This window comes from Aspergillus fischeri, genomic scaffold (assembly GCF_000149645.3).
Source record: "Aspergillus fischeri NRRL 181 1099437636266 genomic scaffold, whole genome shotgun sequence".
NCBI lineage: Eukaryota > Fungi > Ascomycota > Eurotiomycetes > Eurotiales > Aspergillaceae > Aspergillus > Aspergillus fischeri.
Genome location: NW_001509760.1, coordinates 2,441,660 through 2,468,072, shown reverse-complemented (window position 1 = coordinate 2,468,072; position 26,413 = coordinate 2,441,660). Strand labels below are relative to the sequence as shown.

Here is a 26,413-nt window from a genome sequence, read left to right as displayed (position 1 = left end):
CGCCATGGACCAAGTCTACCTCCCCCAGTCCCTGCGAACCGCAGTCGCGGTCTCGTTTGGAGTCGGCCTGCTCTACTGGGTATATCGGCTGCTTTTGCAAAAGACAAAGAGTCTAAAGGCGTTGGACTTGCCGGTCCTGCAAAGTGTTGGTGATCAAGACATTGTGAAAACGCTGGAGGACGGCCATGCCAAGGTACTCGCAACAACACAACATGTCGTACGATGAAGCTGACAGTAGCAGTATCCAGATACTCCGTTCGCACTGGGAGTCCCAGGACAGCAAGTAGTTGTTCTTCCCGTCTCTGAAATCGACACCGTCAAGGCACTGCCCGAGAACCAGCTGTCCATCAAGAAGCACCATTACAACCAGTTCCTCGGCGAATACTCGTACATGGGCACCAAGGCCGATGAATTCGACGACGCGATGAGATACCTCCTGGTCCGCAACACTCCGGCCGTGTTGGCCTCGTTTACAGCCGAGATCGACTACGCCATGTCGACCGTGCTCCAGGTCCCGCCAAACACCTGGACCCGAGTGAAGCCCCGGTCGATCATGCCCAAGGTCGCCACGATCCTGTCCGGCCGCGCCTTTGTAGGCTTGCCCCTCAGCCGAGAACCAGACTGGATTGAGTCCAACGTCAACTACACCCAGGACGTCTCGCGCGCGTGGATGGTCCTGCGCTTCTACCCGCACTGGATCCGACCACTGGTTGCCCCGTTCCTGCGCGAGGTCAAAACCCTAGAGCAGAACAAGGCGCTCATCGGGCGCAAAATTGCAAAGCTTCTTGCCGATCAAGAAGCGCAGAAGCTGTCGCCCGCAAAAGAGAAGGTTCCCGGCGGCGATATGATCGACTGGTTCAAGTCGCGGTACCAGACACAGGGCAAAACGGCTACGGCCCAGCAGCTCACGCGCGATCAACTGCTGGCCACCTTTGCCTCGATCTACAACCTATCCAACGCGCTGACATATGTTATTTTCGATCTCGCTGCGTACCCCGCCGTCGTGGACGAGCTACGCGAGGAACTCGACCAGGTCCTCGGCCCCAACGTCGGCGCCGAGAGCATCGACAAGACCGCCCTCCCGCGCTTGATCAAGCTGGACAGCTTCGTGCGTGAATCGCAGCGTCTGAGTCCAACCTCCTTGGTCAACATCCCCCGGGTCGTCACCGATCCAAACGGCCTCCGGCTGAAGACCGGCCATGTGATCCCCCCGGGATACCTAGTGATGGTGCGCGCGCAGCCCATCAACCAGAATTCCACTTTGTATCCGAATCCGGAGCGGTTCGACGCCTTTCGGTTTGCTCGTCTACGCCAGCAGGGAGGAGCCAATGAGAACCGCTGGCAGCATACCTCCACGGGGGCCGACAATATCAATTTTGGCCATGGCATCTGGGCTTGTCCGGGGCGGTTCTTTGCCAGTGCAGAGATTAAGGTGGTTGTGGCGTATGTGATTCGTCACTATGATCTACGGCTGGTCGAGGGACGGCCTCATCCGAAGCCAAAGTATGGAGGATTGGCTATTTTCCCGGATGCTGAGGCGGAGGTCGAGTTTAGGCCGAGAGTATAGGCGTATACAGCCAGAGGGTGCTTTTCTACGTCGTAGCATTGAGGTTACTTGGCTTGCTTTGAATTTGAGGTTACAGCGGTACTTACGTCAAATTGTATTGAAGAATCTGAAATTAGAACAAAATGTGTCCGGAGTATAAATTGAAGCAAGTTCCTCGTTTTGGATGCCAATATGTCATGAATCATTCTATTGTAAGATTGGTCCCAGTGTACAGCTTCATCCGCCGAGATCAGACTCCGAGTGCTACGAAACTATCGTACGATTGAATGGATTCATAAACAAATTGAACAAAGCCATGACGGATACGGTCATTGAGATTCGATTTCGGAGACCGAAACGGGTGGAGTGTTCCATATGCCTGATGAAGGTATCGTGTCTATATATATACGTGGTCTATCTATACCGGTTGAGCAGCATCTAACCTGTAAACAACCATTACTGTGTACCAGAAATTGCGACTGCATCATGACTGTCCTCCCCGACTCCGAAAACGGCTACCTCCTCAACTACGAGGATCAGGAGCAGAGACGCATGAACATGCAACATGACCTGATCAAAACCTACATGGGCAAACTGATCCTGGCTCCTCTGCCTTTCGACAAACCCAATCTGCGAGTCCTCGACAGCGGGACCTTCAACGGTAAGTCACCCACTGCCTCTATTCTATCATCTCTAAACTAATATGCGCAGGCCTCTGGCTAAAAGACGCCTCGACCCTCCTCAAATCCCCCACCCTAATCGGCGCCGACGTCTCCCCAACCGCCTTTCCAGCCAACCGCCCCCCGAACACCGAGTTCCACATCCAATCCATCTCGGAACCCTGGCCAACCGAATGGCACAACTCGTTCGACCTCGTCCACCAGAAACTGGTGATTGCATGCCTCCCCCCAGACGAAGGCCGGCAGGCTCTGTACAGACTCGTCGACCTCGCCAAGCCAGGAACCGGCTGGGTGCAATTCACAGAAGGCAGCCTGGAGCACTTGACCCCCGAGCAGCGCAAGCAGTACCCTGTTCTCGCCCGCTTCCAGTCTCTGGTTGCTGAGATGTTGCCTCATTTCCGATGGAATCCGCGGCCGGGGAAGCTGGTGCGCCAGTGGTTGGAGGAGTATGGACTGGAAGAAGTGCAGGAGAAGGTCATGGAGATTCCGATCGGGGCGGGGAATTCTGACCCCAAGCTGGGGGAGATGGCGAAGCAGAATATGCTCGAGGTGGTGTCGAATTTCAGGACGGCTGCGACGCGTAAGTTTTGTTTTGCTTTTGCACTGGGTATAGTAGGGGTTTAGGGGTGGGCTTACTGACGTGGGCAGGTCTTCCCGATGGCACGGGCATTCGTGCTGAGGACTTTGATCCGATTCTCAGGGATATCAAGGTTGAGTTTGAGACGGTTGGGGGAATTCTTCGGTTTAACACGGTTTGGGGTCGTCGGCCATAGACGACTACTCTCAGGATGTGGACTGGTTATTAGGTAGTCAACAGTACTATGAAAATCTAGACATTGTTCTACGCTTGTAACAGTTTATGTTCCTTAAGGGCTTCTTCGCCAGTAGTTTGGTATTCATTTGCAATTTGGCCCACCTCCCTTATTAGATGTACATGCAGCACTTGTTGGGATGGATCCATAGGCTTGAAGTGACAGTCACGTCAAATAAATACTGGCCAATATCAAACAACTCGGAAAGGATGTGTCTAGACAACTATCTCTAGCTAATAGGGATTATAGCCGCAGGGACATATTCAACATAGCGTGGACACACCAATACTCTCCATTGCCGTACGAAAGCCTCAAAAGTGATACAAAAGAAAAGAACATCAACTGGATACAAACGCTATTTACCATCCTTCATCCTCGAGAAAGCAGACATGTTTCCCTAAGATATTCAAGCCTGCGCCTTAGGCTCCTCCTTCTTGCTCTTCACACTCCTCCACCCCGAACCAAAAGACAACAAGGTAGCAATACCCGCCAACACAATCGCCACAATAAAAGCGTCCTTCAGACCGGCCACATACGCCTCGAGAATAACCTGGAGCTCCTGGCCGTGAAACTCGGATTGCAGCTCAGTCGCACCCGTCGACGTGACCCGCGCAGCACTGATGTTCGGCAAGTGGCGCTGCACCTCCTGGACCAGCTTGTTGGTGAAAGCAGCCTGACCAGCCTGCACGAAGATAGCCCCGCCCATGCATTGGAAGAAGAGGATGATGGCTGAAACGGTGGAGAGATCCTCGACGCCGACGACCGCCTGGCTGGCCATCATGGGGACCTGGATGGCGAGGCCAATTCCGATGCCGGCCATGGCCTGGTACCCGATCCAGGCGTTGGCGCCGGAATGAAGGTCTAGGGTGTAGAGCAGGCCGCTGGCGACGGTGGTGAGGACACCGCCGAGGGTCAGCAGTGGCATGTAGTAGCCGATCATGCCGAGGATGGCGCCCGAGAGGGTGGCAAAGAGACCGTCGCCTAGGACGAGTGGCAGGGTGCGCACACCGGAGTCCGAGGCGGACGCGCCCTTGACAGACTGGAAGTAGGTCGGCAGGTAGTACAGAAGCAGGTAGAACGATCCCGAGAAGAAAAAGGTGAAGAGAGAGGAGAAGAGAATGGTCTGCCCCTTGAACAGGCGCGGCGGGATCATGGCCTTCTCCTGCAGCCAGAGTTCGTTGATAGTAAACGCGATAAGAAGCAGGCCAAACCCGACAAGCGTCCCCACGACATCGGCGTTTCCCCAGGCTTTGGCTGAGCCACCCCATTGCAAGGCCAGCAGGAAGCAGAGAATGGCGCCGAGCAGTAGGACGATACCGGATGGGTCCATCTGCAACAGGATCTCCTTGAATGGGACGTTCTTTGCGCGGGCCTGGGGCGGCGCCTTGAAGAAGATGGCGATCAGGGCGGCGGAAACGCCACCAATGGGCAGATTGATCCAGAAACACCATCTCCAGGTTGTGTGGGATGTAAAGGCACCGCCGATGAGCGGGCCAGCAACCGCAGCCACGGCAAAGCTGGCCCCGATGGCGCCCGTCATGGCTGCACGGCGCCTTGGATGGACGGAAAAGGCGAGGATGGTGTAGGAGCCCGAGGAGATGCCTGCAGCACCGATGCCAGCAATGGCTCGGCCGACGATAAGGGTCACGGAGTTTTTGGCGACGGCGCAGATCAGTGATCCGACTTCGAAGAGCAGGACGGCGGCGATAAAGCTCAGCTTGAGGGGAAAGTAGCGGTAGATCTTGCCCCAGGTGCCTTGGAAGGAGGCGAGCGTCAGAAAGAAGGCGGACCCATACCACCCGATATCCGCTACCGTGTGGAACTCGTCGGTGATTCTGGGAATCGCGGTGGACACAATGGTGGTGTCGAGCGAGATGAGGAAGATGGCAGCCAACAGACCGGCCATGATGATACTGAGGGCGAAGCCAGAAGGATACTGCATCTCCTCTGGGGCTTGTTCGTTGCCCATGATGGAATCGTTGGGGGAGCTATTCAGCTCTCGCTTGGACTCTTCGATAGAAGGATTAGACATGATGATTGATGTCAGTAAGGATGTTTAATTGACTTGAAGATGATTGTAAACATGAGTGAGCAGTGGAAGACAGCAAGAGACGCATCTATATCTATTCAGACATCGGAGACATGGAGACTTTCATGCATCTAGTGTTGGCATCTTAGCTAAGAAGCCCTTCTAGACTCGCTACTTGTCAGCAGTTTTTATTTACAATTCCGACCTGGCTGGCTAATGCCGATCCCTGCTGAACTGAAAGAAATCTGCTCATCTGACTGTCTGCAGCATCATCAGCTGTGATTCGGCGTGGCGGCAAAGTCTCCGTTAAGTCTCCGAACAACCTCACGTCCTCATTTAGGGCAAGGGACGGTCCGTAAGCCAATCAGCATCTAATTTAGACACTGTCTCCTGTTTCATTATAATACAAGTACATGTGGACACTGACAAAGTGTACATGCATCTGTTGAGTTCTACACGGTACTCACTCGTTCTTCATGCTTCCATGCACGCATAGAATAGACCAATATCACAGCATCATTTCTCTCCGAACTGCAATCAAATAGATACATACATTTACTACCGTTTCTACCTTATTGCCTAACCATTTAGCACTTTCTCCCCTGTAGCCTCTTCAAAATATAGTTTCCGGCCATCGCCTCGCCCCCAGATTTTCGAGTGGATAGTATCGTGATATGACCACATCAGCCCATACAGAGTCAAAATAATCCAACCGAGCCACTGCGGACAATGTCCGTCTTTGTCCGTGTTCACCCTGATGAGTCGAATCAACAGACGAAGAGGCGGACGCCAAAACATCAGGAAAAGAAGACCTCCCACCTTCGCATGGAAGGATGTCGGCGGCTCATACGACGGTAAGGAATCAATATAGGCGCTGTATGCCGTGAGCGGCTTATTCTGTTTGCATCCCGTCGAGATGAGACCCTGCTTTAAATAAGTATATCATACTATAATTCTCTTCCAGGACAAGCTCACCAGGTAGCGCGCACTGGGTGCACCGTTAGGTCGCCAGGGATACTTGGCTTGCAAGGTCCGAGCAATCAAGATACTGCCTGGGTCGGGTTTGCCGTCCTCGTCGAGGATCGAGGCATGGACCTCGACCTCATCGTAAGCCACTCCGCCGCCTTCGCTGATGACCAGCTGCCGGTAATCCCTGGGGTTCAAAAGATAGGCGAGTCCCTGGACTGGAGGAACGTCGCGACGAGCGGGTGAATCGCCGAGTCGTAGGGTGGTGTTCTTGTCTGGGGCGAAAGGGGCGACGCTGGCAAACGAAGGCTCAGCGTACGGGATGCCAAAGATGTCAAAAGTCAGGTAGTGGGAGGGGACAATAACAGCCTTAATATCCAGTGCTTTGATGCCTCGATTTTCCAGTACAGATAGGCGTAAGTTGGAGCCGTAGGCAAAGTACCAGATTCCCCCGTGAGGGTCTTGCAACGTTGCTTTCTTCATGTTGTTTGCTCTTTGCGTTCTGTAAACGGGGCGACCAGGGAATTATCTCTCTATTCACTTTAGCTACTTCCCAACGTACCGACGGCCTCCGAAAATTCGGATGGCGCATGGGTGGGTGGCTACAAGAGGCTGTTGGCTATAGATATAGGAGGGCCAGGGGACCACAGATATCGTTTGCCCCTACCCTTGCTAAACTTTCACACACTATTCTCAGTTCTCTGAACGTTCTACACTCGTCGAAATGTCCGAACGACCCTCCGATCTTGTAGTAAACAGGCTGGTGCTTTTCGTGGTCAAAGGTGAGTCGAGTCGAACTCATCGGCAAACCCTCCACTCATGAAGTGACGACAGGCACCGCCACGTCCACGCACAACACCGTCAAACCGTTGATCCTACTCGAAGAGCTCGGACTTCCTCATGATATCTACGTCGTCGAAAAGGTGTCTGCCCCCTGGTTCAGCGAGATCAATCCTCACAAGATGGTGCCCGCCATCTTGGACCGCTCCCCCGACGGCCAGGACACCCTCCGCGCCTGGGAATCGACCTCCACCCTGATGTACATTGCCGATGCATACGACAAAGACGGGACCTTCGGCGGACGCAACGTGCAGGAGAGGTCTGAAATCAACAACTGGTTGACTCTGCATACGGCGGCTCTGGGGCCAACGGCCAAGTACTGGCTGTATTTTTATAAGCTGCATCCGGAGAAGTTGCCCAAAACTATTGAAAAGTGATTACTGTCTCTCTCATTTGCCTGTGAATAATTTGTCTAATATGGTTCGCAGACTGCGCAGCAACATTACGGTGCAATATGATATTCTGGAACGTCGGCTCAATGAACCCGGCCAGCAGTACCTGGCTCTGAAGGACCGACCGACCATTGCGGATATCGCCACCTTGCCCTTTGCCATGAAATCCACGGCGGAACTGTTTGGTCTGGAGTTTGAGAGATGGCCAAAGCTGCAGGAGTGGTCGGTTCGCATGAGTGAACGTGAGGCCGTCAAACGGGCATGGCAGCGCGTCGCCGGTTTTGGACACGGCGAGAAGGAGTATGGAATGTTAGAGGCGTGATTCTTAGTCTTCCTACTGTCTATAATAATACAGCTTTATGCAATACCGTTATACCACTGAATCTATTCCTTTAATCGTATGTTGATTCTAGCTTGCTTACTTCCTAGCCTGATGTCTTGGCCCTGGGTTGACCAGCCCTACGGTCCTACGTCGACTGCTGTATCCTTGTATTCCGCGCCTATGGAAGATTCTAGGTTAAGTAGATCAATAATTTACTTATTCGATCGATATATGCCAGTTGGTCACCGAATACGTGCAGTAATACAGCTCGGCGACCGAAAAGGAGATATGTCTCCATATGTCTCCGACAGCGTCGAGTATATGTATCCGAGCGCTGGCATCAACAAGTATGCAATCCCAGACATCAAGCACAGATTTACAAACAAAGAGATAAAGATGGCGCCCGGTCTGCTAGAGAACGACACTCTGAACGGCACTGCCACGCCGCGCAAGGAGTGCAAAGCTATCGTCAACGAGCTGCGCGAGTTACAGGCACATGTGAAGCGTGTCCAATCCGCCATCGAGGCCCCCGAGGTTCAGTCCTGGCTGAATGAGCAGCTGCATCATCCGGACCAGCTCCCCGACAAGGAGCTGGAGCAGCTCGCATTAGATCTGGTAGACAGTATGGACAAGCTTCAACTGCAGCTCGTTCCGTCCGTCTCCTTGTTAACTGATGGCTTCTTCGGTAAGCGGAGAGTCCTCCAAGCACATTGAGTTTCCGTACTGACAATGTTTCGCTAGGATATCTCAACAGTAAGACGCTCTGGACCGTCGTCGAAGCGCAAGTGGCAGACCGACTGGCCGAAAATGGTCCCCAGCCTGTATCAACCCTCGGTCTGCGCTGTGGCATTCAGCCCGAGCGGCTCGCCCAGCTGCTGGACACACTCGTCAACAATGGCATCTTCGCCTACAATGCCGCCGACGACACCTACAGCAACAACCGTGCGTCCCTCCTCCTCTGCCACGACCACTGGACCCAGTGGCACCTCTGGGCCGATCTGTACCCCAATGAGTTCTTCGACGTCAGCCGCGCCATGCCCCAGGCCGTTAAACTAGGCGAGAGCCGCACCGCCGCCCAGATCGCCTACGGCACCGACCTGGACCTCTTCGAGTACCTCGCCAAAGAGCAGAAGCTGGCCAAGTTCCAGAAGACCCTGGGCGCCGGCGCCGTCGCGCAAGCCCGCGGCCTGACCGTCGATTATCCCTGGGAGGAGATCGGCTCCGAGCCCATCCTGGACATCGGCGGCGGGTCCGGCGCGTTCCTGGCGTCGCTGCTGCGAGCGCACCCGAACCTCCAGGGAAGTCTCATGGATATCAAGTCTGTCATTGAGCTAATCACGCCTGAGTTCCGCGAGCTGCATGGTCGATTCAGCGATATCGGGTCGCGCGTGCAGCAGCTTGTTGTCGGCGATTTCACCAAGCAGATCCCACCATCCGCGGTGTATACCATGAAATGGTGTCTGCATGACTGGGTCGACGACGATGTGCTGACTATCCTGAAGAATGTGCGCCGGAGTATTGTGCCGTCGCCTGTCAGTCGCTTCCTGGTCGTCGAGTCGATCAAGTCGCCTGGTCGATCGGGCCGTTTGCCTCGGTACGGCGATCTGATCATGATGATTACCTGCAACGGCAAGGAGCGGTCCCTTGAGGACTGGAAGCGGCTGGGAGAGTTGGCCGGTTGGAAGATTAGCCAGGTGCATCGGGTGCGTCGCGCCTGGCCTTGTATCATCGACTTTCGGCCTATGTGAAATGAATGTGTACATAGACTTCTTCTGCAGTGAACTACTTGACTTGACTCGAACTGGACTGATTGCATGTATGTGATTATAGCATTGATCCTATCAAGGCAAAGGGTTTACAAGGTGATTCGTGCTGATTCTGACATCTGACGCTGATTGACTTGAATCGACTCGATCCTACCGTGCTTCCAGGAAGACATACATGAAATCGATATCGCGCAACTGTCAGTCAGACAAGTTCGGGGGAGTACTCGCGCAATCAGGTCACAATCACAAGTGACAGGGCAAAAATATGTTACATTTGACTACTTAATTCTTCTCGACCTCACGTCCTACCGGCACACACTGAATCCGCGTTGCTGGCAATCCCACCCAGCTATCCTCCTGCAGAACATTCTTCTCCAAAGCACTGTCTGCCGAGATAGAGACGACATACTGTCGAATAATCTCAGCGACAATCGCCTTCAGCATCCGCTCGCCAATATGCTTGCCGAGGCATTGGCGGGGTCCAAACCCGAAGCGCCACATGTTATGGCGGACCTACAAAGTCAGTCAGGTTGGAAATTAGAATGCTGCTTAGGGAGAACATACATCAGACTTGTTGAGACTGAAGAACCGTCGAGGATTGTATTGCGTTCCGTTGACCCAGAAAGGGTTGTCGATGTTGATCGCTTGAGCGTCCACAATAACATTGGTCTGGGTGATATCAGCAAAATGCTCTGGACATCAGAGAGGGATAGTTACATACATTGGCTGGGATGAGATAGCCATCCACGTATAGGTCCTCGGGCGCCGATTCAGGATTAGAAAATGCTGCCAAGGTACGTTAGTGAACGTTTCATTCCCATGGACGTGTGTATGCTCACGCAGTATTGGGCGCAGTCGTGCGGATTCCAGGACGCAGGCAGCCAGGAACGTGTCATCCCGGTCAATGTACCGTTCGTACGACTCACTTGCCTCGCTTTGCAGCGCAGAGAGTACTTCCTGTCGCAGTTCCGTCTGTGCCTCGCCATTTTCTGCCAGTAACAAGACATTCCACGACAGGGCATGTGTGGTGACGTCCAGATTAGCGTAGAGCGATTCGTCGAGGGTTTGCAGGCACTATACGAGTCAGAACATCCAAATGATCCGCCGAGACGAGCACTTACTTCACGTTTACTGATGGTCCCCGCCTGATAAGCCTCCCAAAGACCGATGACCAGCGGCCTAGGGGATTGGTTGCGCTTGACGGCCGTGTGGTAGGCGTCTTCGACAAACCGTTCCCACTGCGTTTGAAATTCATTCAAGAGACGCACTCCCCGCGACCCAAACCAAGGTGCAATGGATAGGCGATTGATCCCCCCACGAATGACCTCCTTGAACAATTCTTCTCTCAACGGAGCGAGCGTGGTCAGCTGGGTACGTTGCATCGGGCTCAGGCGTCCGAACAAGATCTGAGCAACCGACAAAAAGGGATAGAACTGTAGAGTCTTGGCTGGCTCGACGTGGATGATTCCTTTTTTTTCAACGCTTTGCTCAGATGAGGTTAGCAGGGTGCTTTGGAGATATTCGCGGGCCAGAGTGACCAGGTCAGCCGTATATCGAGCAGCAGTCGGACGTGAAAAGCCGTCTTCGACCTGCTGCCGGACTCGTTTCCAGTCGGAGCCACTGAGCAAGCCGACACAGACGCCAAGGACCTCACCAAACAGCCAGCCCGAATCATTGTTCACTGCTTTGGTGTGACGATGCGAGTTGCGGAAGAACTGGACGGCGTGGGTAGGAGTGGTCAGCACACTATCATCGTCAGCGTTAGCAGCTGGGACGGTGCAGAGAGGAAAGCTCAAACTGACATCTCAGGGGACCAGCCGGACCAAATCTGATATATCGGACCCCATTGCTGTCGCCATTGCTTGGCAGCGGAACGTCCATTGAAGAACTTTTCCGTGCCTTGACCGTTGGGCCATGTATAACGGGCACGAGGCATGGGTTTGGACCCTGCGTGATGGGGCAGAGGGTATTTCCATCGTAGAAAGGCCTATGTGGCATAAGTCAGTAATCTTCAGAATGAGCATCAGAAAGCCGTACATCTACGACGACAGAGAGAACCCAGTAGAGAACAGGCCGGGCCGCAACGAGGGCCAGCACCAAACATGGGACGAGTATAGTCAGTGCGTAAGCCATGGCGAGGGAGTTAGAAAGTGCCAACAGTATGGTCGAAACAGCAGTGAATAGGGGCTTGTCGATACCTTAACAGCAGCGACCGCCGCTGCAAGGCCTACCGCTGAAGCCCTGCTCGGAGGCCGACTTTTCGGAAGCCAAACCAACCCGGAAATCGGGATAGTGCCTTTACCAGGAGCGGCAATAGTGGATGCCAATAGGAACTGTACGTGGACTCCAAAGAAATACCCCCCACTGGACTGCATGAAAGGACGGTTATCCATCCCCGACCATCCCCGAGAGATAGCCATATGAAGCATCGACTTGCCTCGAGGTCAACCTCCAACAAAGTTCTCTCAACAGAAAAGAGTCGGGCATGTCTGCTCCTTTTTGAATTTGTACTGTATTATTGTCTGGCTCAACCCTACGCTCTTCATCATGCCATCAGTACTAGCCCTCAACCTCTGCCAGCTTTTTGCCCGGTCCGTCGCTCGGACGCCCCACCAGCTGGCAGTCGACCATGAGAGCGGCTCGCTCACCTATACCGAACTCGATGTGGCCTCATCGAACTTGGCACGAAAGCTAGAGCAAGAAGGAGTAGTACCGGGCGAAGCTGTCCTCTTACTTACTGAGCACGGCACCCGGAATATTGTCGCGCTGCTTGCCGTCCTCAAAGCCCACGCCTGTTATGTCCCTCTGGACCGCAGCTCGTGGTCATCAGAGCGGATCCAGGCAGTGCTAGACGGGACAGACAGCCGTATTCTGATCAACACAACCGTCGAACCGTTCGAAAGCCCGCGGCACAAAGTCATCCATCTGACCAGCGCCGATGTGACCGCTCTATCGACGGACCGCAGCACCACAAAGGTCATTCCCGACATCGCTCCAGAGGACCTCGCCTGTCTGATCTTTACCAGTGGGAGCACAGGTGTGCCCAAGGGAGTCATGATTCCACATCGTGCGGTGGCCAATTATGCCCAGACCAGTCCATTCAACATGGATGTGCAGCCGGGAGACCGGGTACTGCATATCTTGTCGGTATCCTTTGATGGTAAGCATCCTTACCTGTTTTCTACGACCAAACACTCACTGTATAGCCTCTACGGGCATGCTATTTTCCATTCTAGGCAACTCGGGCATTGTGGTCCCAGCCACGATGGACACCCTCTTCGACAAAGCGCAGACCTGCTCCATCCTCGCGTCGACGCCCTCAATCCTAGCAACGCTACCGCTGCCGACGGCGCTGCCAGACAGCTACCCATACGTCCATACTATTCTGTTGGGTGGAGAGTCGCCTCCAGCCCCGCTGTTGTCCAGCTGGCTTGAATTCGGCGTTCGCATCCTGAACGCTTACGGTCCCACCGAAACCACCTGTGCCTCGTTGATGCAGGAAGTAGAGGTCTGTCAGAAAACGGGAATAATCAATCGGAGTATTATCGGTCGTCCGATGCCTAATGGACCGGTATACCTGCTGCAGCCGGATACTCTCCTCCCTGTCGAGGAAGAAGGCGAAGAAGGGGAGATTGCGATTGCGGGCGTCGGCCTGGCCCACGGCTACTACCGAAATGCCGCCCTTACAGCCGAGAAGTTTATCGACTGGCATGGCAAGCGAGTGTATCGCACCGGCGACCAAGGACGGTGGACGCGTCGTAACGATGGCCAGCGCGTAGTGGAATTCCGCGGCCGCAGTGATCGCACCGTCAAAAATCGCGGATTTCTCGTCAATCTGCCTGCCGATGTCGAGGAACCGCTACGCCAGATGGGCTTCGGAGTCACTGACGTCTATGCTTCGCTGATCAACGGTCTGTTGGTTGTGCTGGTGACCCCGGCAACTGCCGACCTGGACGGCCTGCAGAGCGAGGCGGACCGTCGACTGTCTTCTTTCCATCGGCCGGGACGATACTTGGCTGTCGATCAGTTTCCACTGTCAGCCAACGGAAAGATTGACACCAAGGCAATTGAGAACATGCTGAAACAGTACCAGGCGCGTCTCTGCGAGGGCACGGATGATGAAGAGACCACAGGGGGAGAGCGTCCCACGGAGCGCGAGCAAGTCATAGCCGAATGCATGTATACAGCGTTGGGACTGGATCTCCCGTCTGCGTCGACGTCCAAAGATATCAATTTCTTCGCCATGGGTGGAAACTCCCTTGCTGCTCTTCGATTCACCTCCTTGTGCCGTGAACGGGGCATCCTTCTGACTACCCGTGATCTGTACCTGCATCCAACGGTCAGAGGCATTCTCCCGTTTGCTCGTGACCTTCCTCGTTCTGGTCTGTCTATGCCAGACAAGAAGGAGCAAATCGACCACCGATTATCTCTGAAGGCCGAGGTTGCTGCTGCACTTCCTCTCTTGGGCGACATTGAGGTCGCTCCGTTGACCCCCCTCCAGCTAGAGCTGAGCGCTCCCATCTTCCAAAGCGATGGGACCAACACGAATCAGCTGCGGCAATCATACCCCTTGACCACGGCCGAACAGATCTGCAATGCATGGCGACAGGTCGTCCTGAGTGAACCTGTCTTCCGGACAGAAATCGCGCTGGATATCGGGCCCGGCGTGCAGATCGTTCACGCTCAGCCACGGTGCCAGCCACAGGAAATCATCTTTCATCTCCGGGAAGACTACGACGCTGCCTTGAGCGATCCTTCACGTCTGGCCGTTGGACTGGGCATGCGTTTGGAGTTTATGAAATTCATCCCCAATGACGACGATGACGACGAGGGTGAGGTGACCGTCGTCTGGACGGCCCATCACAGCCTGATTGACGGTTACTCCCTGGGACTCATTCTGGCTCGGGTGCAGCAGTCAAGCCAAGGTGTCACACCTTCCCGTGTCTCTTCCTTTGCGGACGCAGCCTGGAACCTGCAGAGTTTGCAGAAGCAGAGAGACGCCGAGGCACGGCGGTTCTGGGAGCAGTATCTGCAGCCGATGCGGTCACTCGAGAAAACAGAGGCAACCACAACGCCTGTAGCACAGCCGTACCTCGCTCAGGAGGTGCTGTTCAAGCATGTCGGTGGCGCGGACGAGCTGCACCGACTCTCATCCAGCTGCAGTGTCACCCTGGCAGCCGTCTACTACACCGCGTGGGCCATGACCCTTGCTCGGACGACCAAGTCCAACCCGGTAACTCTGGGAGTTGTCTTCTCCGGTCGAGAGGTCCTCCCAGACGATGCGCACGCCGTCGGCCCATTGATGGCCACTCTGCCCCTGGTATGCCGCCTTGAGGGAGACGCATCTATTGAGCGCCAGCTGCAGACCACGCTCGAAGGTCTGGCAACCATTAGCGCCTACGCATGGTCTGCCCCAGATCAAATCGGGTACCGGGTCGACTCTCTGCTGGCGACGCAGTATGATTTCCCGACCTACGACCAACCCATCCCGCCTCAAAAGGAGCAGTTCTTTGAGAACACGACCTTTGCGTTGAGTCTACTGGTCGAAGCTGATGCTCGTTTCCGTTTGGTGTACAATCCTTCCGTGCACGGCGAGCAGACGGTACAGCAATATGCCGACACGTTCCAACAGGCCCTCAAGGCGCTGGTGGATGATTCGACTATGGAGGCATGGCTCACGGGGCCGATAAAGACACCCCTTGCAGTCGGCCAAGCTTCTGATATCGGACATGATAATGTGCCGAATGTGGCGTCGGCGTTCTGTGCGTCGGTCGACCTCCACAAGGACTTGATCGCCGTAGACGGACCAGGAGGCGCGTTATCCTACCGGGCACTGGATCAAAAGTCCAACGCGGTGGCCTCGCATATTGCCAAACACTTCCCAGGGGCTCAAGTCATTGCCATTCACGCCGATGGAACCCTCAACTGGGTTGTCGGTATCCTGGGTATCCTGAAAGCCGGCTGCGCATACTGCCCGCTCGATCCTGCGTATCCCATCGCGAGACGGGTCGCAGTATACGAGCAAAGTGGTGCCAGCGCGCTCCTGATCCCTAATGCCTGCTCGTCATCCACCGCCATCCTGCCAATAACCGACCTTCGCATCTTCACGATTCAGGAAACCGAGACAAGCGACACAAGCAGGCAGCCATCGTTGCTCGCAAACGCACATGAGGATGCCCTCATCGTCTTCACCTCCGGCACGACCGGCCGCCCCAAGGGGGTCCCGATCAGCCACAGGGGCCTTCTGGCTTTGCAGTCAAATCCTGAAGCCACCATGTTCAGCCGTCCCGGTCGTCGTATTGCTCAGTTCATGTCGCCGGCGTTCGACTACTGCGCCAACGAGATCTTCTCTGCTTTGCTCCATGGCGGAACCTTGGTGCTTCGTGACCCGTCCGACCCTCTGGCCCATCTGGCGAAGGTCGATGTGTCGACAATCACTCCTTCTGTGCTCAGCGTGCTGAATCCGGACGACTATCCTAACCTCGACATGGTCTATGCAACAGGAGAGCCTGTCACTCCCGGCTTGCTCGCCCGATGGGGCGAGGGTCGAGCATTTTACAATGCCTATGGTCCTGCAGAGGTAGGTCCCTGGTGTATCCTTATGATTGATATAGACTAATTCTCCTAGTGCTCTATTTGTACGTCATTTACCCGCCTAGAGCCCGGCCAGCAGGTCACCATCGGAAACGCCATTCGCACCGCGCGCATGTACATCTTGGACCAGGATCTCCAGCCCGTGTCGGAGGGCCAAACCGGAGAGATCTTCCTGGCCGGACAACAGGTAATGCGAGGCTACGTGGGAGACGACGCCAAGACTGCTTACAGCGTGCTGCCGGATCCCTGGCATCCTGGCGAACGGATGTATCGCACAGGCGACTACGGCTACTGGAATGCGGACAGACAGATTGTCTACATTGGACGGCTGGACCGGCAGGTCAAAATCCGCGGCTTCCGCGTCGAACTCGCGGCGGTCGAGCAGAAGATGTATCAGGAGGAGCCACGGCTCACCCAAGCGGCTGCTCTCGTTGTCAATGATACCCTGGTGGCCTTTGTCATGCCGCACGACGTGGATGTCAGCCGTCTGGAGCATCGACTGCGTGAGTCGCTCCAACCCAGCTGGGTGCCTCAGGTGATTACCGCGCTTGAGGAGTTCCCTTGGACGGCCAACCGCAAGGTTGACTATCGCAAGCTGGCGGAGAGAGCCACCCTGACCCGGCCGGAAGACGCCCTGCCGCCGCAGAAGACGAATGCAGGGATGACGGCAAAAGATGCTTCTATCGCAGACGGAATCGCAACCCTGTGGAAGAACGTGTTGCGTCTGCAGGCGGGCGGCAGCTCTCGCAAGCTCTGTGAAGAAGATGACTTCCGTGCTCTGGGCGGCCATTCCGTTCTACAGATGATGCTGGCGGCTCGCCTCGGCAGCACCTTTGGCATCTCCGTGTCGATGCGCGATGTGATTGAGCATTCCACGCTGGCCGAGCAGGTCGAGCTGGTGCGCCGCAAACGTCAGGCCTCGACGGCCAAGCCGCGGACCATCTGCGACGCGTTTCCAGATCACTGCCTGTCGCCGTTGGAGCGCCAGACCTGGTTCCAGTACCTGATCGCTTCTGACGTGCGCACATTCAATATTCCTGTCCTTCTGCATCTCGGCGGGGCCTTTGATCGCGACCGTCTCGTGCAGTCATTCAACGCCGTGTTGGCATCACGCAAGGTCTTCCGTACCAACTTTGTCGAGACCTCACTCGGACCATGTCGAATCTTCCGGGACACGCCGCCACGAGTCCTTGTGTGCGACGGTGCCCTCGACACGACCAAGGAGATCGACCGGGGCTTTGACCTAGCTCGTGATGAGCTTATCCGCGTCTTCCTGGACCGTCGCACCCTCCTCGTGGTTACCAGCCACGCCGTCGCCGACCTCAACAGCGTGCAGAATCTGCTGCAGGAAGTCTCGGCCGTGTACGCGGGACGAACAATCCCGACGGCGGACCGATGGCACTATCCCCGGGCCCCAGCCTGGTCACGTCAGGCCACAGAGCAAGAACGGAAGTTCTGGTCTAAGTATCTCGAGGGCGCTCCCCAGCGTCTGGACATCCCGCGGTATCCCGGCCAACTGACCTTTGAAGGCCGCTCGCGTGTCTCCGAGCTCAAAAAAGACCTCGTTCGACGCGTCGTCGCTTTGGGACAGGAATACGGGCTGAGCCAACACCAGCTGGTGTGTGCCGCCGTAGCGCAGACACTTCAGTGGCTCGCCGGCTCGAACGACGTCGTGCTGGGTTCTCCGTGGGCCAACCGCGGGCACGCCGTAGAGCAAGAGTCGATGGGCCTGTTCCTCGATCGCCTGCCTCTTCGCTTCAAAACGCCGGTGAATGCGGATTGCGCCACCATCCTACAATCTACCCGTGAAGCGAGCCAGGCAGCCGTCTGCAACGCCATTCCATTCGAGCAGGTCCTGAACCTCCTCCAGCTCCCGCGGACCATCCGGCAGCACCCGCTCTTCGAAGCCATGGTCACCTTCCATCTCAAAGGGGCAGTGGAAGATTGTCTCGCCATCGAGGGGCTGGAGGTGAAACGCGAGATGTGCTTTGCGTCTGGGGCCAAGTTCCTGCTCATGTTCGAATGGACCGAGATCGAGACAGATCACTGGACCCTGCGCATCGAGTACGACGACCACCAGCTGGACGATGCGACAATCACCACGATCGAGGAGAGCATCCGGTGTGTCCTCGAAGGGCTAGCCGATCGGCTCTCTCGAGCCGACATGCACGAGCGCCTGAACGCCATGAACAAGACGGCCAGGGCCAAAGTCGATTGGAACTTCTACCGCCGCCTGGTGGGGATTCTGCGGCGCGAGATGGCCACCTGTTTGGGCGTCTCGCTGGATGAGTTTCCCTGCTCTGTCTCCTTCTTCGAGGCAGGCGGCGACTCCATCCAGGCCTGGCGGTTAAGCCGGCAGTTGAAACGGGTTGGGCTGGAGGTGCCCATTTGCACCATCTTCGATCATCCCACGGCGCAGGATTTAGCTCAGCGTCTTTATCGTCAGGTTCTTTAGTTTTTCAGATAGCTTGGAATGTAGTTATTGCTTTAGATTGTTCATCTGTCATTAACCTCTGTATTTGCATATACTCACCTACCAATAGCTAACCCTATCAATCAAGAATAGTGTTGGAATGTTAGTATATGTAAGAGTAGGACGTATATTTTACACTGATATAATTCTGAGGATTTGATTCTAGAAGAACAATCTTGATATAAATCAAAGATTATTGCTTCTTGCTAGTTAAACTACCTTTATGTTGGCCTAAAGCAATAGAAAAGGACTGGGAGATCAGTCCATCCAGACAGAAGACGAGTTACTTCAAGCAGAAAGTTCAATGCATCATCATATCATGAATCGATTCTATCATGTCCTAAACGCGTATTCTCTACTCTTGAGGCACCAACTTCCTCACTCGTTCTCGCTCCCGCGTCAACTGCCCCTTTATATCCTCATTCCACACCTCGTCCAATTCGTCACAAAGACATTCTTCCCCGGCCCCTTGAAGCTCTGCCGCAACACGCTCCACCTCCTCCAGCACGCGAATAGCATTCAGTCCCATCACCCGTTTGACGTCTTCCTCGGATACTCCGCGCTCAAGCAATCCAGCCACCAAGGCAGGGTAGCACGAGACATCATGCAGCCCATCCGGACCGCGGAGCATCCCGTCAAAGTCGGACCCGATGCCGACGTGCTCGTACCCGATTCGCGTCCCGGCGTAGATGATATGATCGATGACCTGGGTCAGCGTGGCCTGGTCCGCCTCGGATGCGAGCAGCTCGCGCAGGAAACAGATCATGATTACGCCTCCGTTGCGTTTCAGCAGGTGCAGGTTTTCGTCCGTGACATTGCGGGCGTGTGCACGGAGACTATATCTTTCCGGTTGTGAGCTCCTGTCGTTTAGATTCATAATGTGCCACTTACATGGAAGAATGCGAGTAGATGACCGGTGCCCGAGAAAGCCGCAGCGCCCGTGTTTGCGCCTCGTGTGACGTGTGCGAGAGGTCAATCATCCTAGTACAATGAGCCACGCTATACATATACCAGTCTGCAGGCAGATACATACATCCCCATCCGGTTGAGCTCTCGAATCAGCCGTTCTCCCTTGCGGGATAATCCGCCGTGGAGCTCAGGGGATACGGTCGCCGTGTCCGCAAACGAATTGTGACAGTTGTGTGTCAGCGTCACATATCGAACGCCCAGTCGATACAGCATGCGGAGCGCGCTGACGCTGTCGGCGATCTGATGGAGGCCTTCGATCCCGATCAGACTCGCGACGCGGCCCGCACGAAAGCTGCTCCAGATACTGGCGGCTGAGTCGGCGAATTGCAGGATTGTCGGGTGTCTCTCGATCAATCTGTGGATTACGTCGAGCTGTTGAAGTGTCTGACGGAGGGCTTCTAAACTGCCAACCTCCTTGTCTGGATTCTTGGGGCTGAATACAGTTAGTACTGATCCATGTGCAGCTATTGGGGTAGACACTTACCAAGGCACATATGCGCTCCAGAACTGACCACCCAACAGTCCCTTCTGTAGACGCTGGAGATCAGTCTGGCCGATTGGCATATCATACAGATGGGCATCCTGGCCATTGATGTCATTGCGAAACCATCCGCGTATCATGTATGGAAAGTCATTATGGCCATCGATAAGAGGTACCTCTTTCAGAAGTCTCCGTGCTTGCTCTTCGATCGCGCTCGGAGACATTCTAGCATGTCCAGTATTGTTCCTAGCTAAGTTTGTATTCTGTCTATCATGGAGATCTGATATTCCATTTCTTGTCGTTGGGTCTGGCGGAGTCAATGTACCTCTCTCAAGCCTCTTACTTCGGTGACCGAAACCAACTTCATCAACCATATGCATTTCTATGCAACACAGTTATTGCTGAGTTTTAATTCGTCGATTTCGGACTCCGATTAAGATTTTACGCGGTCTCTTCAACGGATAGAAACGTGCGCGATTCTTTTGAGGCAGTCGATCTTGATACGACGAAGTCCATCTACCAAGTCAGGTCACGTATAACGCAAACGGAGGCGAGACAACACTATGCCATCTGAAATGCCATCTGAAACAACCACTCCTTCCCTAGCGCATCGTGCTCGCACAAACATCCAGTGGTTCACCAACAAGCATATGCGACAGGTGTCTCGGCTCAATGCCAAACAGCATCGAGTCAACATGATGACGGCGGAGAACTGGTCCATCCGAGACGAGCTCGTCGACCAGTACAAGGCGCTCTTCGGCCAACATCTCTCTCCCCGCCATCTGTCCTACGCAGATGGCATGGGTGGTGACGCAGAGCTGCTGCAGGCCGCGTCGGACTTCTTCAACCGGGTGTTTGCCGCGCATAGCCGCGTGCAGCCGGCCCACCTCGTCGTAGGGGCCGGATGCAGCTCATTGCTGGAGAATCTGCTGTATGACATCTGCGAGCCGGGAGAGGGCGTGTTGATCGAGACGCCGTTCTGGGGTGCGTACATCGGGGTTTGTTGCACAGCATGGTCATACTGATGTAGACGAATAGGCGGCTTCGAGACAAGCTTCGTCCTGCGCTCCAGCGTCACGGCTGTCCATGTTACACCTCCATCTGATGGCATTGAATCCGGGGATCTGGATCATCTCGTGTCCGTGTATATTGACGCGTACGAACGGGCTCTGCGTCATGCCCCCTGCCGCATCAAAGCCATCCTCGTGTGTAACCCGCACAATCCATGCGGTCATATCTACCCCCCGACGGTAATCCAGGCCTTGCTTCAATTCGCCCAACGGCATAATCTATTCTACATCTCCGATGAGATCTACGCCCTCTCCACGCTTGATGAGCGAACCCCGTTCACCTCGGTCCTTAGCATCGATGTGTCCGCCCTGGGTGTAGACCTGGCGCGCGTATTCACGCTGTACAGTATCAGCAAAGACCTAGGAAGTAGCGGATTGCGACTGGTATTGTCTCATATTCTCTTAACCTCAATGCATCTTAATAGTAATACTGTGCAGGGCTTCGGCATCACCCAAGCACATCCCGACCTGCGTCTCTCCCTCGCCATCTCGAACCATTCCCGCGTCTCGACATTCACCTCGCTGGTCATCACCGCTCTCCTCCGCGACACCGAAACCGTCGATACAATCCTGCACCAGAATCGAGCCGCTCTGCAGCGCAGCGCAAAGCTAATTAGCGACTTTCTCGCCTTCCACCAGATCCCGTTTGTGCCGCCGGCCGCAGGGGTATATCTCTGGGCGCGGCTGGGATGCAGATCGTCGTCACGACCGGGTGATGAGCCCAGCTGGGACGACGAGGCCCGTGTGAATGATCGATTCGAGGCGGCGGGTATGTCGGTGGGTGCGGGACAAGGGTATTGTGCTAGTGAGCCGGGCTGGTTTCGGATTACGTTTGCGATTCCGCGGGAGGAGCTTGTGGAAGGGCTGCGGCGGATTGAACAGGTGGTTGGAATGGAGGGGAAGAAATGGACGGCTTGATGTAGAGATAGATCAGGGGGGATGAATATAACTTTAGCTATTTTCGTACTATTTCATATATGTGTGTTCATATTGTCAGTCCCAAGCCATACAGATACAATTGCATATTCTTTACTGTTGGAATATATAGCTTCAGACTCCACATTTTTCATATATACATACATAGATTGGATATCTCTATCCATGTTATCGGTCCTAGGCTGTGCAAATATACATTATTAATTCTACTAGTATTGATTTTTTGTCTGTGATACATTATTTGAACATTGAGTCCGCTGTCAAAATGCTAGGAAAATACCACCTTTTCAACACTCATGCAGAGATTTACGTAGTTCATACTGTTATTGCTTTCTTGTACAAGTTGTTTATCAGGAAAAGATTGATAGATGATGACAGAATCAGACTAGAATGAAAATATATGTTTACCATCCAACATACAAACATCAACAAGAACAGCTGCTATCATCTTGACACTGACACATGTATATCATTCATGAGAATTCTTGCTCTATCAATACACAAGCAACTAGATCAATCAATAAATCATAAACATGCAGTTTTGTGATCTTTTAAACATTTTTTTGTGTTTTAAAAGGCATCATCGGCATCATCTAGAGTGAGATCTTGGATCGCACGCTCTAAAGTGTATTCTCTCTCTGGTCCTCGCCTGAAGAGTGTTGAACCGAGGTCATTACCGTAATTCGTACATCCGCCTCTATGACCATCCACCTTTTGCATGGTGCATGGGTAGCAAAAGAAGTTAGGAAAGCCTACAGCGCCAGCAGGTTGCACAATCGAGCCGGTATCTGGACCAGCGTGCTCCGAAACTGGGCTGCTTCGGCTGAACATGAAAGATCAAAGAGTTGATTAATCTCGGGGCTGAAAGAGAAGGAGGTTGAAGAGGAGGATGAAGAGGAAGACGAGGACGGGTCAAAGGTTTCAAAGACATGCCCGCGGCCGTCGCGGGAAGCGGGACCACGGAGCAGATCCCAGATCTGCCAGCAGACGGCCAGTAAGCGGCGCACCGCGGACCGAATCAAGATGTTTAATATCTCACTGTGTTCCTCCGCCTCGGGCTCTCCCGGGAGAGGGGCGATTTGGTAGCTTCCTAGCTGGAAAGCAGGATTGGCGGTACTCCTGCTGTTCGAGGGCGGGAAGAGCTCGGAGCTTGGCGTGAGGAGGTCCTCGTCAAAGTCGGCGAAGGTCATGCCTGAGCAGCCCGACTTGAAAACAGCCGCGTCGGTCCCTGTGTTGGTGGTCTTTTCCAGCGCTGTCGTTGCCAGCTGCAGCGCGGTCACGGCCATGCTGATACTGCCGGCGTCTTTCGGGCAGTGTGAACAGTGGTAGAAGGCGGAAAATGCACGAGCAAAGTTCCGCACAAAGACAAACGTGGCATCGAATCGACGGATATCTCGAGAGGTTAGGTTGCTGAGGGTCTGGAGGCATTTGCAGGAGCGCAGCAGCTTGGATCGAGGATCCAGCGGCTCCTTGCTCGTCGGCTGGCAGTCCGGCTCGGCGATCGTGCTCCAGAAAAGGGAGTCATTGGAGTCAGGATCCGGGCCCAAACCTGACTCTAATAACGGAAATGAAAGGTCGGAATCGGATATTGACGGCAGAGGAGGGATCCAGTCTGGTGAAAACGCAGTAACCCCGGTATTCTCGCTGCAGCTGGAGAAAAACGGGTTCAATTCCTCGTCGTCGTCGAACAGACCGAGACAGTCATCAGCGCGAGGAGACGCGACTGTCGGAGCTGTGGCTGTTGCTGTTGCTGTTGGTGTAGATGTAGATGTAGATGTAGATGTAGATGTAGATGGAGCCGGGGCTGAGGCTGGGGCTGAGGGGTTCCCCGCTATCCGAGCGGATTCTGCCGCAGCCGCCGCCACCCGCTGCTCCCGCTCCAGAGTCTTGCGACTCCGGGCCCCCTTGGGTTTGCCGCAGCGGGAGGAATAGCTGTAGGTGCATGGACTCATGTACTCGTGGCATCGGGTACAAGGGTTGCCCCCCGAACATCGAGTCTTTGAGCGGTGACAGGCATCGCAGGCCGACCGTAGCTTGCGAGGCTTGTCTGGTTTGGGTGCGGCAGTAGTAGGCATGGTGGTCATTGTGGACGTCGGGGACGAGGTGAAAGATGGCGACACATCCTGCATAGCTGTCGCCATCGCTGACGAGTAGTTTGCTCTTTGGCGATCCCATGGAGGAGGTAGACTACTGGCCCTTAAATACTAGAAGTAATCGCCCTCGGAGAACGCCTTTAACCTCCTATCGCTGCTGGTGCAAGGGGGGTATTCTTGACACCTGAATGTCTCCATGCATGCCGAGTACACTTTGCAGCGCCTTTGATTACGCTGATTTGGCCTGTCAGAAAGCGAGGAGAGTGTCTGTCGCAACTTGATCCGCATTGCAACTAAATTGACTTCGGTTCAGTTGACATTGACAATGTCAATCAGTCTGTCTTGAATGAGCACCACTAGCAGGGGGGTTTTGCGCCTCAGAATCCTTCGCGCATGCAGCTTACGGTTTTGGAGCGCCTGACGATGCGGATCCGCCTGTCAGATGGCCGAATGTCGCACCACTTGATCCCGCAATCAAACTCAATTGACTCTCGGTTCATGTCAAGTTGATGTTGACATGTTCTTCACTCTATCCCAGAATCTGCGGCTCTTCAACGACGACCCCTGTGCATGTCGAGGCATACAACTGAATCTTGCAGCCAGCAGGGAACGTGCTTGTGCAACATGGGTGAAGGAAGTGGTCTTTGCGTCAAGGTTCGGTACGGTTCTCCCCCTGCCAACTCAATGGTCCAACCGGAACAGCCACGCAGCCAAGAAATTCGCGTGCGAAGGATGTGTCGGTAGGGCCGATCACCAACAAGACTACTTCAAAAGCGAGGATCTGGTTGGCTAGTTGTGCGCATGCTGAGGACCTTGTTAGATCAAGGTGGTTGGTCAACGTGGTTGGTTCAACGTGCACATTGGGGGCGGGAAAGCTCGTCTCGTCTACATCGGAGACATTTCTGCAGTAGACTGTTCAGCACGGAGACTTCAATATGTTCACGGAGTCCGTACCTCCAATCAGCTGCGGTCTATCGCGGCTCCTACCGAGCGACTTGGTAGATCATATACCAATTACCCGTATTGGCAAATCGTGCCACTCGGCCAACGCCGCTCTGACCTCGTCAAATCATCACGATAATATATATCAAGACGCTAGGGTTCTTATAGCGTCACTGATCTAGCTCATTATTATTTATTCTAGACGGTTCGGTTGCTAGTGCTTACGGCGTGCAGGGTCTCTTGGAAATAGGATAGAAACTTTCCAAGGGTTTCCAACAATCATCTGAAGTTATTTACAATGTCATTCTTTTCACAGCAGGCAGAGCCGTTGAGGTGCGTGGGGGTTAGAATGTATACAACATCATCTAGGCCTGTATATAGTAATTCGGGATATAGAGGTAGCCTGCTGGCCACGCGGGGCAATATATGCATGATTATCCATGTCTGTTAATTGGTTCAACCTTTAACACGTGCTCGGGGCATCTAAAAGAGCCTTCTGCTCTATTCTATTCTATTCTACCAGTTTAATTTCCGCCGAATAAAGTTATACTGAATACAGGATAGTAAGCCTGGTGGTGAGACCACTAGGTCTCCAGTAATGGCAGGGGTGGGAATAGCAAATACTATCGAAGTAGGGTCAAACTAGACCAGTAGAGAAATATTAGGTTTAACTCGGAGAGTTTAGCTGCTTAACTTTAGATATGCTTCCTCAGAAATGTAAGCAGCCTAAGCCGCTCTTCCTTTGTTACTTAGCCTACTTGTTCATTACTCTTACACTCTTATTCTTCCTTCGGTTCTTAGCCTCTGCCTTTACTACCTTACTACCTTCTCACTTGTATACCTCCTCGGCCTGGTCATAGCAGGCGTGTGAACATAGTTATAGCTAGAGGCAAAAGCAGAGTATTATCGTTTCACTCAGTCAGTGGGGGCGTACATGAAGGCATGCTGGGCAGTTAGACTTAGGCCATGTTTCTTGCAGGTTTTTAGTCAAATTAAATCATGCATATAGTCTTACTACTTATCACTCATTGCCTAAGCCTCACGTGAAGAGGATGAACAACGACTTATCATGGTGATTGGTGACTAGTGATTCAGTGGCGTTTGCCAAGGGGCCAGACACTGGTGAGAACTCGAGTTATATCGAGTATACTCCGTAGATTCTTCATGTAATCCTTGATCAGATTTGTGAAGAATCCAGCCTATCCCAATGCATAAGATTGGCGGTATAATCCTGATGACCTGGGTTGTATGAGACCCAATAAGCGTTAGCTTTCATCACAGCCTCACTCGTCATTGGATTACATGTTCATTAATCATTATGTTTTTAGATAATCTTACATGTTCAGAGTCTTCCATGTGTTTCCACCTGACACTAGAAGATAATTACCTTCCTTAATTGGCATTTGGTATCAGATACTCTCGTAGGGCTGGGCTCGCAAACATAACAGGCAGTTACAGTCCGCGCTCACCCCGACAGGCTAACGGCACATCTGAGCTAGACC

The 26,413-nt window shown here is 53.9% G+C and overlaps 11 protein-coding genes across 11 annotated transcripts, besides 5 other annotated features; 6 read left to right on the top strand and 5 right to left on the bottom strand.

Moving 5' to 3' along the window:
* Window positions 1-4: 4 nt before the first annotated feature.
* Window positions 5-1,567, top strand: gliF (cytochrome P450 monooxygenase gliF; the record flags this gene model as incomplete). Its single annotated transcript, XM_001258089.1, has 2 exons — window positions 5-193; window positions 242-1,567. 2 exons carry the CDS (start codon window positions 5-7, stop codon window positions 1,565-1,567), a joined length of 1,515 nt encoding a protein of 504 aa, XP_001258090.1.
* Window positions 1,568-2,032: 465 nt separating this feature from the next.
* On the top strand, window positions 2,033-2,999 carry gliN (N-methyltransferase gliN; the record flags this gene model as incomplete). The annotated part of the gene is made up of 3 exons (XM_001258088.1): window positions 2,033-2,207; window positions 2,258-2,806; window positions 2,875-2,999. The coding sequence occupies 3 exons, from the start codon at window positions 2,033-2,035 to the stop codon at window positions 2,997-2,999; spliced, it is 849 nt and encodes a 282-aa protein (XP_001258089.1).
* Window positions 3,000-3,444: 445 nt separating this feature from the next.
* On the bottom strand, window positions 3,445-5,070 carry gliA (MFS-type gliotoxin efflux transporter gliA; the record flags this gene model as incomplete). Its single annotated transcript, XM_001258087.1, has 1 exon — window positions 3,445-5,070. One exon carries the CDS (start codon window positions 5,068-5,070, stop codon window positions 3,445-3,447), a length of 1,626 nt encoding a protein of 541 aa, XP_001258088.1.
* Window positions 5,071-5,646: 576 nt separating this feature from the next.
* On the bottom strand, window positions 5,647-6,516 carry gliK (gamma-glutamyl cyclotransferase gliK; the record flags this gene model as incomplete). The annotated part of the gene is made up of 2 exons (XM_001258086.1): window positions 5,647-5,991; window positions 6,043-6,516. The coding sequence occupies 2 exons, from the start codon at window positions 6,514-6,516 to the stop codon at window positions 5,647-5,649; spliced, it is 819 nt and encodes a 272-aa protein (XP_001258087.1).
* Window positions 6,517-6,757: 241 nt separating this feature from the next.
* gliG (glutathione S-transferase gliG) lies at window positions 6,758-7,587 on the top strand (the record flags this gene model as incomplete). The annotated part of the gene is made up of 3 exons (XM_001258085.1): window positions 6,758-6,815; window positions 6,868-7,246; window positions 7,302-7,587. The coding sequence occupies 3 exons, from the start codon at window positions 6,758-6,760 to the stop codon at window positions 7,585-7,587; spliced, it is 723 nt and encodes a 240-aa protein (XP_001258086.1).
* A 396-nt stretch (window positions 7,588-7,983) lies between these two features.
* On the top strand, window positions 7,984-9,335 carry gliM (O-methyltransferase gliM; the record flags this gene model as incomplete). The annotated part of the gene is made up of 2 exons (XM_001258084.1): window positions 7,984-8,272; window positions 8,329-9,335. The coding sequence occupies 2 exons, from the start codon at window positions 7,984-7,986 to the stop codon at window positions 9,333-9,335; spliced, it is 1,296 nt and encodes a 431-aa protein (XP_001258085.1).
* A 300-nt stretch (window positions 9,336-9,635) lies between these two features.
* Window positions 9,636-11,486, bottom strand: gliC (cytochrome P450 monooxygenase gliC; the record flags this gene model as incomplete). Its single annotated transcript, XM_001258083.1, has 7 exons — window positions 9,636-9,866; window positions 9,918-10,022; window positions 10,075-10,139; window positions 10,193-10,427; window positions 10,475-11,099; window positions 11,156-11,340; window positions 11,391-11,486. 7 exons carry the CDS (start codon window positions 11,484-11,486, stop codon window positions 9,636-9,638), a joined length of 1,542 nt encoding a protein of 513 aa, XP_001258084.1.
* A 414-nt stretch (window positions 11,487-11,900) lies between these two features.
* On the top strand, window positions 11,901-18,402 carry gliP (nonribosomal peptide synthetase gliP; the record flags this gene model as incomplete). Its single annotated transcript, XM_001258082.1, has 3 exons — window positions 11,901-12,513; window positions 12,560-15,933; window positions 15,982-18,402. 3 exons carry the CDS (start codon window positions 11,901-11,903, stop codon window positions 18,400-18,402), a joined length of 6,408 nt encoding a protein of 2,135 aa, XP_001258083.1.
* A 373-nt stretch (window positions 18,403-18,775) lies between these two features.
* Window positions 18,776-20,094, bottom strand: gliJ (dipeptidase gliJ; the record flags this gene model as incomplete). The annotated part of the gene is made up of 4 exons (XM_001258081.1): window positions 18,776-19,256; window positions 19,312-19,401; window positions 19,454-19,822; window positions 19,874-20,094. 4 exons carry the CDS (start codon window positions 20,092-20,094, stop codon window positions 18,776-18,778), a joined length of 1,161 nt encoding a protein of 386 aa, XP_001258082.1.
* Window positions 20,095-20,433: 339 nt separating this feature from the next.
* On the top strand, window positions 20,434-21,858 carry gliI (aminotransferase gliI; the record flags this gene model as incomplete). The annotated part of the gene is made up of 3 exons (XM_001258080.1): window positions 20,434-20,854; window positions 20,909-21,324; window positions 21,379-21,858. 3 exons carry the CDS (start codon window positions 20,434-20,436, stop codon window positions 21,856-21,858), a joined length of 1,317 nt encoding a protein of 438 aa, XP_001258081.1.
* Window positions 20,435-20,458: a microsatellite.
* Window positions 21,859-22,628: 770 nt separating the features above from the next.
* Window positions 22,629-24,017, bottom strand: gliZ (Zn(II)2Cys6 domain-containing transcription factor gliZ; the record flags this gene model as incomplete). Its single annotated transcript, XM_001258079.1, has 1 exon — window positions 22,629-24,017. One exon carries the CDS (start codon window positions 24,015-24,017, stop codon window positions 22,629-22,631), a length of 1,389 nt encoding a protein of 462 aa, XP_001258080.1.
* Window positions 23,635-23,671: a microsatellite.
* Window positions 23,670-23,698: a microsatellite.
* Window positions 24,018-24,791: 774 nt separating the features above from the next.
* Window positions 24,792-24,825: a microsatellite.
* Window positions 24,826-25,405: 580 nt separating this feature from the next.
* Window positions 25,406-25,430: a microsatellite.
* Between the last annotated feature and the right edge of the window lie 983 nt (window positions 25,431-26,413).